At 51.9% G+C, this 13,275-nt stretch overlaps 1 protein-coding gene across 1 annotated transcript in view; it reads right to left on the bottom strand.

The window, feature by feature from the left end:
* Positions 1-4,769: 4,769 nt before the first annotated feature.
* HUNK (hormonally up-regulated Neu-associated kinase) overlaps positions 4,770-13,275 on the bottom strand; it is a 101,612-nt gene continuing 93,106 nt past the window's right edge. Inside the window, exons 10-11 of the mRNA XM_081799304.1 lie at positions 10,618-10,798; positions 4,770-7,966 (exon numbers count right to left, since the gene is read on the bottom strand). Coding sequence (XP_081655430.1) covers positions 7,308-7,966; positions 10,618-10,798 — 840 coding nt within the window. The 3' untranslated portion in view covers positions 4,770-7,307. The remainder of the gene's footprint in view (positions 7,967-10,617; positions 10,799-13,275) is intronic.

Below are 13,275 nucleotides of genomic sequence, written 5' to 3'. Positions count from 1 at the left end.
CAGACATAAAGATGAGTGAGAGAGTGTCCTAGAGCCCTGGAGGACAGAGCAATGTGTTAACAATTATTACAGTCAGTGCTACAACATGTACACCTAGGAGTACTCAAAGGAAGGCAAGACAAATTAGGCTTGGGAAAGTGGAGAGAGCACTTATATATATCCACTCCCTTTATACACTCTTCACAAATTAATTTCCTTCTTTCTATTATGATCATCCACTCTGTGGACCAAAAATCTGAAAGGGGAGCAAGCAGACCCAACTTCACGACATCCCTAAGCATCCCCAGCCTTCCTTTAACTCTGGGCTCTTTGCCAGGGATAGTGGGAAGAAAACTGATCATGGAGGCAGACATTGCCACTGACAAATTGGGAGTTCTTCAATGCATCATTTCTCCATTTTGGTGTCAAATACATCATGTAAATCAATGTAAATGAAGGAGGTTGGCTCTGACTTCTACCTTTCAAAATTATTCCCGGAACTACCCAAAGCAGAGAGGACAAGGAGGGTTGGACTCACAAGACTCACACTGATTTTGCATCTGAATACATGACACGTTAGTTTTAAGTTAAAAAAAAAATTTAAAAATTTAAATTAGCAGAGGGTTATAAAAACTCTGCTCCATGAGGTTGCTTTGTGCTTATTCTAAGAACCCACATTTCTTGGTGCTCTTCGAGGACTGCCCCAAATTCCAGGGGACTGAGCCTAGGGCTGGGTGACCCCCCACGTCCCTGTGATTCTGTGGCTTGGGCCCGAATGTTCTGAAAGTGAGAATGGTTCATGTAATTGAAGTGGTCACGGGTGGGAAGGACTCTGAATGGGCTCTTTGGAGCTGATTCAGATGACACGACTCATCTCTCAGGAAAGGGGACACGTGTCGAACCTGCGGTGACATGGCATCATTCAGGTGTGAGTAACGGCGATGATTCGTCTATGAGGCATCATCCGGCTTCACGTCTGCTCTAGATTTAGACTTGTTCCCTAAGACTTTCAGCAAGCTCTTTCTTTATAAGCCGTAAGAACCCATTTTTGAGAGGCCATTCACAGAGAGAAAGGGGACATGGCTTGAATGGAAAATGATTTGCGCCCCGGAGCCAGGCTCCATTCCGCGAAGATGAAGGCAGGGATGAATCTGAGGGTGGGGACTCCATGGCAGGGGCAGGCTCGTGACAGGGACAGCTCTCCCGAAGCACCTCCAGGCCTGCAGATAGCAACCAACACTGGAAATCCACTCAAAGCAGTAACAGGAGGGACGGCAAAGAGCAAGGCCAGAGTCGCTCCCCACCTCCCAATTCCCTTTGCCCCAGACCCTTCCCCGATTTGTTACTATGAATGACGACTCCTTCTGAGCACCTAGGTGCCCAGATAGCACAAAAGGAGCTCTTTCTCTTTTTTTTACAGGGGGCTCGTTCCTAAAATGAACGCCTTCAGCGTGTGACTGAAATCCTGATTGTGTGAACCAGGCAAACTACTTAAACTTCCGTGTCAGAGACAACACGGCCATTTACAGGGTTCTTGGGAAGGTAACAGCAGGAGGTCTAAGGGCCCAAGTCTGCGGTGGCCTGTTTTTACGCGCCCAACAGGTAAGAATTGTTTTCACGTTTCAAGGGTCGTAAAAAAAACAAACACAAAACTGCAAGCCCAAAGAAGAATATACAACGGTCGCAGGGTTGGCAGCTAAGTGTGAAATATTTACTATCTGGCCCTTTACAGAAAAAGTTTGTGCCTCTCTGGATTAAAGAAAGAAATACACTTGAAGCTAACTGGCACAGGGCCTGGTACACAGGGGACACTTGGAAAGGTAGGATTTCACTGCAAAAAAAATAAAATAAAAGGACATTCTGGGAGTGATTTAGTTGTAAGAAAATGTAAACGGGATGCAGCAAATGAGAGAAAGTTTGTGAGATTTGTGGAGCATGTAAATATTCCTATCTGGCCTCCCCGCTATGTTGGTTCTCTAGGGCTGCCATGACAAAGGGCCACGGACTGGGCAGCTTAACAGAAAGTTATTTCTCTTTAGTTCTAAAAGCTGGAAGTCCAGGATCAAGGTGTCCCTGGGTTTGGTTTCTCCTGAGGACTCGCTCCTTGGCTTGTGGATGGTTGCCTTCTCCCTGGGTCTCTCATGGTCTTTCCTCTGGTGTCCCTGTACGTGTCCAGATTTCTTCTCATAAGGACACCAGTCAGACTGGACTAAGTCTCATCCTAACGGTGGCCTTATTTTAGCTCTTTAAAGGCCCTATCTCCAAAGACAACCACATACTGAAGTCCTGGGAGTTAAGGCTTTAATATATGAATTTGGGGGGGGGTACAATTCAGCCCATAACACTCCCCTTAAATTAAATGAAACATTAATAATTACAATGCTTATCCCTTTATTTAAAACAAATAATCCACACATACTAAGAGGTGCCATAATTGTGTAACTATGGGAAAGGCCAGTCCAGTTTGAGGGGCCCTTTAAGCGGCAGGCATCTTTACCTTCCCTGTGACAGAAACAGTAACTGTACCCCAAGTATCCACATGTGCCCCCATATTTCTCAGCCTCTCGCTCACAGGAAGGCCACAGCACTAGTTCCAGCCCTCAGAGAACACTCAAGGGCAGAGGAAGGCCCTCCGGCTCATGCTTCCTCTGCTGCCCCAGCCACGGAACCGTGGATGAGCCACGGGCGGGAAGCAGCCTGGATCCCTGAGTCACCACATGGAAGGCGGCGGCTCTGGCGTCCGCCAAACTGCATACGAATTTGTGTGAGAAATAAACCTTTACTGGGCAAGTCACAGAGATTTGGGGTTTGTTATCAGCACAAAGCCGCATCTATCTAACACACTGGGCTGCCAGGGAAGAAGTGAACACTGACGAAGGGGTCACGGAAGGCATTCTCCTCGCAGACCTGCCACGAATTCACCGCCCAACTTTGGGCGAGAAGCCGTGTTCGTGACACAGGCTTGCATCCTGCCCTTTTCAGCGGGCTCCGTCATGAGGCCTATAAAGAATACATTTTTGTTCTTCCTGAGGGCTTATAACACCAGCCAAAGGCCTTCCTTTCAAAATAGCTAATGGGTCATCTCCGGAGCAGGGACTATGTTGTGTAACTAGCTCAGGCCCTGAAGTCGGACCCATTTCTGAGAATAATGCCGTGTCCCGGCATTGTGTTCCCTGCAAATGTGCCATTGTTTGGTTTTACACCACTAAGCTCTAGCTGACCCCTGGGTTTGCTCCACACCAAGCTACTCTAGGCTGCCAGGGCCAGTTGCCCCAAATGCCTCCTTATCCACACACCAGCTCAGACGTAGATATCCCCGTGGAAGGGGATTGCGAAGGTTGAACTACTCCCCACCCTTCCCCCACCCCAGTCCATTGGTGCCACAACCATCAGATCTCAGAGATAACTGTGTGTCACGAAAACAGGTCCGCAGAAAAGAAGTTCAAATATATACCCCATTTGTCTTTGGAACCAGATGTCTGAAAAGCTCCCTTGACGAAAAAGCTGCCACAGATAATACGCTCATTTACTACTCAGGAAATATGCTCCTTTCATTGAGAAGTGATGACATGAAATTGAACCAGCTCCCAGTACTGCCCTGAATTACTTTCATTGTGCCTGGAGCTCACAGAGGGTCCTACAAAGAAAACAAATATAATAACCGAGAAGCTTCCAGACCCCCCTAAAAATATCAGTCTTGTACTCTTTCTGACTTCGTTTCATGACATGGCTATTTAGAAAATGTTTTATTGATTTCATCTAGTAAAACCCAACAGCCTTTTATGAGCTAATGCAGATAACAAAGAGGTCCAGGGGTTGCTACTCACTTGGAAGATCTGTTGAGAAAGAAAAAGTCTTTCTCCGGTGGTTGGATGGTGGAAAGAGCACAATGTGCAGAATCTTAAGAAGCTGCACGATTCTGATAGTGACCTGAAATTGCAAAGACCGGGTCTACGGAAGAACCTCAAAGATACCCGTTGTAACGACAGCTTGATCTGATGTGGACTCTCCACTCTCCCCACGACAGCCACACTCTGACTTGTGTGTGTTCTTTGAGGAAGGAGCCCTGCCTCCCAGACCTGCTCTGGGACCAGCTCACTTAGGGATGCTGTGGAGTCCTTAAACCATTCAGGGCCCCAGTTTTCTCTTCTTCAAAAAGGTTGGGGTTGAAGCACATAACCTCAGGTTCCTTTCTGTTCTGAAATGTTCTGACTCCTAGAAGGAAAGAGCATCACCAAAACCAGATACTCATTGTGGCTCCCCAAGCCCATCAAGCTTCAGGGAGCTTCGTGTGGCGGAAGGTGCACTCCCACCATGCCATCCTCTGAGCCACACCATCCAGGGGGACACAAGGCTTTAAGCAAGGTGGACAGTGATGAGTGAAGTCAGAACTGGGACAATCCAACCCTCCCGTTCCACTTCACCAGCCTTCTTCCCCCATCCCTAAAGCAAGGACAAAAGCTGGAGGTACTGTTCACAGATGTCATTCTTCATGTACCAATTTCAGAATCTTCAAGGGAGATCCTGAACCCCCTAAAAAAGAAAAAAAAATGCTGATTTGTCTTGAACCGCTGTCTGCTGTACGTCGGTCAGATAAGAATTCTGTAGATCATACACCTGCTACGAGCAAAATGAAGTGGTGATACAGGAGCAGAAGATGCCCCCAAATACCCTACAGCTCGATTCCCACTTGTATCCGGTCAGTGGCCACGGACTTTACGTAGAAGAGAGCCGACTACTGCAACATACTCAGTGTGTTAAGATTTACCAAATGCAAATAAATGAAGCAGTCAGAGTGAGGGAAAAGTGTATTTCACAGTCATTATAAAAGTACATATATTTAATAATGGTGACATAAATACAGTCCTTACTTAACGACCAAATCGTACAATCACAGTTGACTCTTCCTCCAGGACTTCACACGGTGATAGGTTGGTCATGTCCGTCAGTTAACTACAGGCTGACTGAGGTCATGGGCACAGACTAACGAGAGACAGTCTTGGGTTGCACAGACAACACACTTTGTACTTACCAAAGGGACAGTCAAGTTTCCCATATAAATATAATAAAATAATAAAGAATTTAACATTTCTTCTTTCACTCGGTTTCATAGATTTGTCAGGTGCTCACATACAAAAAATACAGTTGGCCCCCCCCCCTTCCTCACTCCCCCCTCACCTCTCACTGGGTTCTGGAATAAACCTGAGTTCACAGTTCAAGTGACCAATGGTGACATGGTCAGTTAGTTGTATGACCATCTGCGGCTGGGTCGAGGAACAGAACGCGTGTCCCAATGAGCTAACAGCGATACAGAAAAACACTCACGTTCTCAAGGAAAGTACAATACAAGAACGAGACATAGAGGGAAAGAAGTTCACAAGGCACAGGGACAGAGCCTGCAAACCTGCAGAGCGTCACACTTTCAAAAAAGGTTCCTTCACCGATCAAAAACCAGACACTTCACGTCAAACCGAGAGAGGTCTTTTTCAGATGCTTTTCTTCTCTCTGCTTAAAAAGCTCCATTTTCAATGGAAAGTTCTGGAACCGGGTCTGGAGCCGTACAGAGGAACAACACCAACGGCCAGGCGCCTGACTCCTTCCTAACAAGCCCTTGAGCCGGGAGGATCCCAGCAAAGGGGGAGGCAGCGGTTCCAGGGTCTTGTCAAGGTCAGCTGAGACTGGGCATATCTCAGTGGCTTCCAGGGTCAGCCAAATATCCGCTCTTTCCTGGCTCAGTCAGAAACGTGTAGAGCAGACGGAGGTCACGACAGCTAAACAAGAAAAGACAGAAGAACCAGCCCACGGCCTGTTTCAGACTCAGTGGGCTGCGGACTAGCCTTGGGGTGACCACAGCTGTGGGTTCTGCTCATGCCTGCATGAGCCAAGAGCTGAAGACCCCAAGCCACTGTGTGACCCGTCTCCTGACTAACCGCTATCCAACCCCATGCTGATTCTTCTTTTTTTTTTTTTTCAATTTTGCTCATGACGAAGCGGCCCCCGCCAAGTGCCAGGGCCCAGGCCCCACGTGGAGACGGCCCCAGCAGGCTCCTGGGAGACATGGTCAGACAACATGGAGATCCACAAAACCACATAGGATGGCATGGACACAGAACCGGAGACACATCTTTGGTTCGAACCTTGGCAAAAGGTGTGAACACAGAACGTGGACTCAGCACGTTTGAGGAATGCTGCTTTCCTCAGAGAAGACGTGGAACTGCATTCTGAACGTGATCCCCGCCGCGTGAGGCTGCTCAGAGCTTACAGCAAACTCGTCCCACCGAAACCACACTTGGTTTCTTGGCAGCTCGAAAACTGCACTGAGCAGAGGTAATGAACGATGCCTTCCAGATGCATCCACATCCAACCTTAACATCTTCTCTCTTTCTCAATCATCAACTGTAAGTATGTCCCATGCCTTCCAGAAGGTTCAGGCTGTGCTGGTATGGTGGGAAGAACGCAGGGCGCGCCATGATCATGCCCTCCTGCAGGCCACGGGAGGGCCAGTGGCCACTGGAAACATCACTTGGGAGAGTGCCAGCGCCCTCCATGCATATCCTCTCGTGAAAACACGAGTTTGGTAGGATCGCTTCTCATCTCCCCACCCAGGTTTTTTTAAATTCTGTTACTTCTATCTGACATCCCCTAAGAAAAAATCATCTTTGGAAAAGATAAGCCGATGCTTAGCAAGGTTCAACCAAAACAGAAGATGGCAAATGTGTGTCCCCTTTGGCCTTTTCCTTTCATTGGGGTGCCCACGCTTTGGCTCTGTCCTTGCCCCCCTGTCCCTTCCCACACAGAGGGAGGGGGTGTCCTGCTGACGGTGCCCCGGGCCGGGCAGTTGGGTCAGGGGCTCCTCGGGCCGGCAGGGATTCACCTCTACGAGAGGAAGGGGAACCGCCCTGGGACACCGCCAGTCACATGGGGAGAAGTCACAGTCCTGAGAGGCAGCCACAGAGCACACAAAGTGAGCAAAGATCCCGAAACAGGCTGGGATGTGAGCAGCCCAGAGGCCGATGCCCCCCAGCGGCCCAGCAGAGGGAGGTGGGCAGGTGGGGGAGGGGTGGGCGGGAGGAGGACAGGAGGACGCTGCCCCTCTAGCCACCCCTCCTGGAAAATTCCAGCATCTCCGGGGTCCCTGCGCAAACCCGGCAGGCTTTGGGTCTGTGGGTGTGAGCCGCTCAGAGCTGGGACACGGCCCGGCAGCGGGAGAGGAGAGGCCCTGAAGGAGGCGCCCACGAGGCCTTCCAATCTCCACACCCCGATGCACGTGGGGAGCTCTGTTCCGTTACTTTCCTCAGAAATACCCAGAACCCTGCCCCTGGCCCAGGTCAGCACTGGCCCTTGAGCCCATCCGGCACGTCGAAGGAGAGGCTCACGGGGGCCATGGGCTGCAGCGGAGGCAGGCTGGCCTCCAGGGGCCTGTCTGCGGAGGGCTGCAGGCTCTGCTGGCGTTTCCGCAACATCTGTCCGATGCCCATCATGGGGAACCTGCCCCGGCTTTTCACGCAGTTTGGGCTCCCCAGGGGCTGCGTGGTGCCATTACTGGGAGCCGGAGTTGGGGAACACATGCCCTCTTCCTTTGGGGGGCTGTTCTTTTCTTCGTGAGCAAAGGAGACCAGAGTGGGATGCAAAGGAGTTTGCAGAGGGGACAGGCTTCCGGGTAGTAGGGCCGGGGAGAGCGTCCGCTCGCCGGGATTCCCGCGGGCCAAGCCCCCGGGTGAGCCTAGAGCCCTATAGTGATGAGACGGGGACAGAGGTTCGGGGTGGTCCTCGCGATCCACGGACGCAAAGGAGCGTACCATATCCAGCACCAGGGGGTCTTCCTTGGGGGGGATGCCGGGGCCCCCAGGACCCTGCTGAGGGGGCTCCGGTCTCTTGACAATCCTGGGGGTCCGGGGGGGTGGGACGGGGATGAACTCCATGGAAGAAGAAGCCACACAACTGGAGTCTGAGGTTTTGCGGAAAATATTGCGGCAGCCGAAGGAATCTGCACCCAAGAAAGCAAAGGACATCATGAGGAGAGTCGCGTGAACGGGGATGTGAACGGCCCTCCCCTTCCTGCTTCGGCCTCTTGACCGAGACGACCCTTCCCCGGGGTCACCAGAAGGAACCAAGAAGCATAGGGCCCCAGCGTCCGGCGCTCCCCACAGGGAACCAGATGCTCTTCCTAGGATGGAGGGGACAGCAGGCTGGTGACAGGAGGCCTCTCGCGTTCCAGTTTGCCCATGGCACCACCTTGACATCTGCTCTCCTTCTGGCTGCTTAACATTCCAGACCCTGCCAACGAGTCTTTGAATCAGCAGAGCCAGAAGCACACGCACCCAGCCCAGCAGGACCCGTGAATTTGGTCCTCAGACAAGCGACACTGGAAGGAGTGTTTCCCTCGTGACTCTTTTTTTTAAATTGTGGTTAAAATAAATAACATAAAGTTCTCATCTTAACTGTTTTTCGGTGTAACAGTTCAGTAGTGTCAAATACATCGTGGTGTTGGGAAACAAAACTCTTCATGGTGGAAATCTAAAACTCTCCCCACTCAACAGTAACCCCTGTTCCCGGCCCCTGGCACCCACCATCCTCCTTTCTGTCTGTGACTCTGACTACGCCGGGTGCCTCACGTGAGTGGAATCTCTGGTATCTGTCCTTCTGGGACCGGCTTGTCTCACTGAGCAGAACGTCCTCAAGGCTCATCCGTGTTGTCTCAAGTGTCCGAATTTCCGCCCTCAAGACGCCCAACTGACCGGAGCCTCACCCGACTCTGATGGGGGTGACACGCTCCTCATCTCTACACAGAAGGCCATGAGCCCGTCCCCATGGTTTCCACGTCAGGTTGGCACCGCCTGGAATGCAGGTTTGCAGGCGGCGCCAGAAAAGAAAGGGAAACCCCCACCAACCTGCAGCGGAGGGAAATAAAGCCAAGTTCCTGCGGAACAAGCCCTGTCTTTGCTTCCCTTTTCTACCGGCCCACGTTTTAGGCCCCCGTCGAGCCTCAGCTGCAGGAACAAGCAGAGTGATTCACGAGCAGCCCAGGGCGCAGGGCATCCACTTGGCCTCACATAAATAAATCCACAGATCCCGGAATAATCTCCTCCTCGGGCCACCACAGATGCCTGAGGTTCACCGGCAGAGAGACGCAAAATTTCACCAAAGGGCTGACGTGTCTGATGTTCCAGCTGGCAGGAGAGCCTCCCCTCCCCTCCCCACCCCTCCCTGCCATGGCCGTGTGCTCCCAATTGGTGGCCCAACGTCGCCCTCTGCCCAGTCCTGCGTCCTTCACTTCCCTGGAGATGGAGAGCCTGCGAGGAAGCTTCCGAGCCCAGAGTCACTGGCCCGCACACTGCATCACCCCCCGCAGAAAGGGCCTGCTCACCAGCCCCCCACCCTGTGAGCACTCTGGCTGGCTCCTCTTCATCCATCCTTATCAGGAGGCAGGAGGCTACACGGGTCAGGAGAGAAAGCTCTAGAGCCAGGCGGCCCAACTGGAAATCTAGACTCTGTCAACTCACCAGCTCTCTGACTTTGTAGGGTTCCCTGTGCCTACGTCCTCTGCTCTAGAAGTGGGGGTGGGGTGAGCTAAGAGCTTGAAACAGGGTCTGCCACACAGTGAATGCTCAGTGCTAGCGACTAGGTAAGTTCTGACCTAACATGCTCTCAGATGCCAGGGTGAAGGAAAAAACGCAAAGAAACAAATGATAGCGGGCCCAGGAAAACTACCAGGCATGGAATCCACCTCGAGGGTAGCAAAGTTATCCAAAGTATCAGCCCTGACCTAGACTTTCTCAGGGACATCCGTCAAGGGCCCAAATTCGCTGCTGCCGACAAAGCCAGGAGGCAGAAGCACTAAGTGTGTGTGTGGGGGGGTGGGGGGACAAGCAGAGCTCCTCCTGTGAGACCCCGCCTTTCGGGAAAGATCAAGAATAAAAGTGAATCAAATGGAATTTTCCTCTCTGGCTGAGAACCAGGTTTCTCTTCGGGGAACAGCCCCACTGTTTGAATCTCCCCAACACTTTCCTGCTTCGCCTGCCTGCTTTCCACACCGCTCACCACTGTCCCGGAGGACGGAGCCTCGTATTTATCAGTTACCTGATGTGCTGGACTCTGAAAGGGCGGACAAGCCCACGTGTGTACCTCATTTAATCCACACAGTAGCTCCGACAGGTGGGTTTCTTTGCGCGAGTAAGGGAACAACTTTGGATCCTCTGAGGGTCAGGAACTTAGCTCACGACAAGCCAAGAGAGCGGGGTCTGAGCCCCCAACCCCCAGCCCAGAGCCCAGACTCTATCGACCATGCTTCAGGGCGTTGTTCCACAACCCCCGTCTCTATTCCTGCATCCCAATCGCCACTCCTGAAATATTTTGTACCCTGATCTCTGCTCCCTCCCACAATACCATGTACCCCGTCTCTGCTCCCACAAGACAGTGCACCCCGCCCCTGCTGTCTCAAAGCCTGCCAGCACGGGTGGCCAATACCACGTGGTCTGGGCCTTGACGGTTCTCGGGTTCCCTTGGGTGTGCTCAGCACTCTCCCACGGGCACAAGATTCGTGTGTGTCCCAGGCGCCCACACAGCCACCCATGAGGGGGACGCAGTGACCACGCATCTCAACACAAGGGGCCTAACCGGTAGCCTGAGCTGACCCACCTTTGTCGGGGAAGCCGGACTTGGGGGCCTTCCGGTCCTTCAGCAGAGCTTTAGTGTTCTGAATCTGCGAGATGAGAGAGGCAGAGGGCTGTTTGTGCGAGGGCACGTTCTTGTCCAACTTCTTGGAAAACGGCCGATGAAGAAAATCTCCTCTTTTTTCTTGTTCTTTGGGCTTTTCATCCTTCAAGTCAGAAGTAAACACATGTACTCACACACACACAAATACACAACGTGACTCCCTTTTGAAGAATTATCCAAGGAGATTTGAGAAAGCCCAGCCTCTCAAAACTCTGTTCTCAACTGCACGTTGAACAACAGAAGAGCGTCCCGCAGATGCTCCAGGGAGCCCCCCTCTTCCCCTCCCTGGGCCACAGGCCGGCTCCCGTCACCCCCAGCTCCCTGCACGGCACTGTTTCGAGGTGTTCCAGCAAGGGCAAGGTCACCCCGAGGAGATCAGTTGTTCCAGAACACGCTGGAGGAGCTAAGGCAAAGCACATGAAGACTTCTGGAAATCTGTAGTCTTCTCTAAAGCAGGACCCCCAGATTCTGCCCACGGCAGCGGTTTTGCAAATGAAATGCAACCACTTCCATCTCCTTGTCTACTCATGTGTGTTCAGTCAAGCCAAGGAGGTGGGAGCCCTGAGCCATCCTGGCCGTTTCTGAGCCTTGCCCACCCTCGGTCACGCAGGCCCTCGCCTGTGTGCTTAACACCAGCATTGTTTAGCCATTTTTGCTCTAAGTCTTGCCTTTCCTGAACTCTATTATAATCCCTCTGACAGGAGTGAATTTTACTGTTTTCTGTATCTTCCACCCCACAGCCTCTGGCATAAAGCCAGGCACATAGAGAAGGCTTAATAAATAGCTATTGAAATGTTAAAGAAAAAAAAAAAAAAGCCAGTGAAAACCAAACTGAATTAAAATCGAGTTCAAGCTTCTGGGAAGGGTGATAACGGCTCCGAAGTTCCTTCTCTGGCCCCAAAGAGTGTTTGATGTTTACTGTTTAACAGAGTCCCTGACCTCACGGCCAGTGAGGGGGAAAAAAAAAGACAGTTTCACATTTTTGCCTTCAACGTTAAGAGCATTAGCAATTCAAGAGAGCTCATCCATTTTTCATGGATGTTGTTGAAAAGCTTCTTAAGGAAGCCCCTCCTTGTGCCTGTAAGGCCCTTTCCAAGGGGGATTTTCAAAGCCTTTCCAGAGTGGGGTTCCTTACGTCGCCCAGTTGGCGGGCGGGAGAAAATGGGAGGGAAGGAACTGGAAGTGGGGGTACCGCGCAGAGCCTCAGGGTCACCGTGGGGGCCACAGCCCCTGGGGGACGCTGTGGCTATCCCCAGGGGAGGGCTGAGGCGGGAAGAAAGGAGAGGCAAAGCCCGGAAAGTGGGTGTTCTCCACCCTTGCCGCCGCACGCCCTCTGGAAGCCTGGGGCAGGGCCAGGCGAAAGGCGAACCCAGGGGACACAGGGGCTGGCGAGGGACGGCGACCAGGCTGTGGTCCCCGGGCTCCAGGTCGGCACTGGGGATGCCACGGAGGACACTTGTGCTCCAGGTCATGATGCAGGATGTTACCGAGGCGAAAGGGGCGGCCACCTGCTCCAGCCCATCTCAGTCAAGGCCACGATCCTCCACTGCTTCCCTCTCCATGTTTCAATGAAACACCAACAGCCCCCTTCTCTAATGCAAAGGGGAGCGAGCTTTCACACTTCCCTGTGCCCCCAAGCATCAAAGGGCACATGACAGGCTTGTCCTGAAAAGTCTGGCAAAATTTCCTCCTCTCATGCTGTTCTTTCTACCTCTGTTTTTATGAGAAAAATCACCAGGTCCACTGTTTACACTCTAAATGGCAAAAAGGCAATCAAATGCACTTCTATGAAACACCGTAAAACAGTATTGGAAGGAAAGACAAGATTGCAGTTCCCTCCTTTTCAGGACTGTGTTCTAGAACAATGAGTACAGCTTCCTTTGGCCTGCTCTGGGATCCCTACTCTTTAGAGGGCTGCCTGGCTTCGTGGCTTCATCTTGGCTCCTCCCCAACTCTCTCTGGCTTCTCAAAAGCCAAAGGGTCAAGATGCAAAGTTTCTGGGGGCCAGCACCACCACCTAACCCTAGAGTCCATTAGCACTGAGAGGTGTACTACGCATGAATTTTCTGCAGAAAGAGCCCAAGGTTGGCTCTAGAAATCTCTTCGGTAACTGACAAAGGGATATTTGGCACCAAACAGAAAGCCCCTATGGAGGGGTGGGGGGCGAAGGATGGGGCGAATGGAATGAGGACACCTGCTGGGCCACTCTGTTGAACTTAATCCCAGGATCCTGCACCCTGGTGTTTTCTCCAAAAGCCCCCAGGAGGCCCTTCTCCAGCCCAAAAGAATGGGTGATTTCACGGTGACCAGTTTCTTAGGGGGATACCAAGAATTCACCACCCAACAGATCCCTGCCGGGGATAAACTGCTGGATCAGTCCCTGTGGATGGGTCGGCAGCCCACACGAGAAACGCGTTTTGTGTACCACCAGCCAATCTCAGCACCCTCCAAGCACAGGTGAAATGCAACCTATCATCCAATTATACCTTTTCATTTGCATGCCCTATTTCCTCCACAAGAGGTCTAGGGAACAGGATGCAAAAGTGCTTTATGTAAAAGAAACGGATCTTCAGAGGGACT

Source organism: Leptonychotes weddellii, chromosome 1 (genome assembly GCF_054177405.1).
Source record: "Leptonychotes weddellii isolate Sample4059 chromosome 1, ASM5417740v2, whole genome shotgun sequence".
Taxonomy (NCBI): Eukaryota; Metazoa; Chordata; class Mammalia; order Carnivora; family Phocidae; genus Leptonychotes; species Leptonychotes weddellii.
The sequence above is the reverse complement of the archived record's forward strand: the minus strand, read 5'-3'. Positions and strand labels throughout refer to the sequence as shown.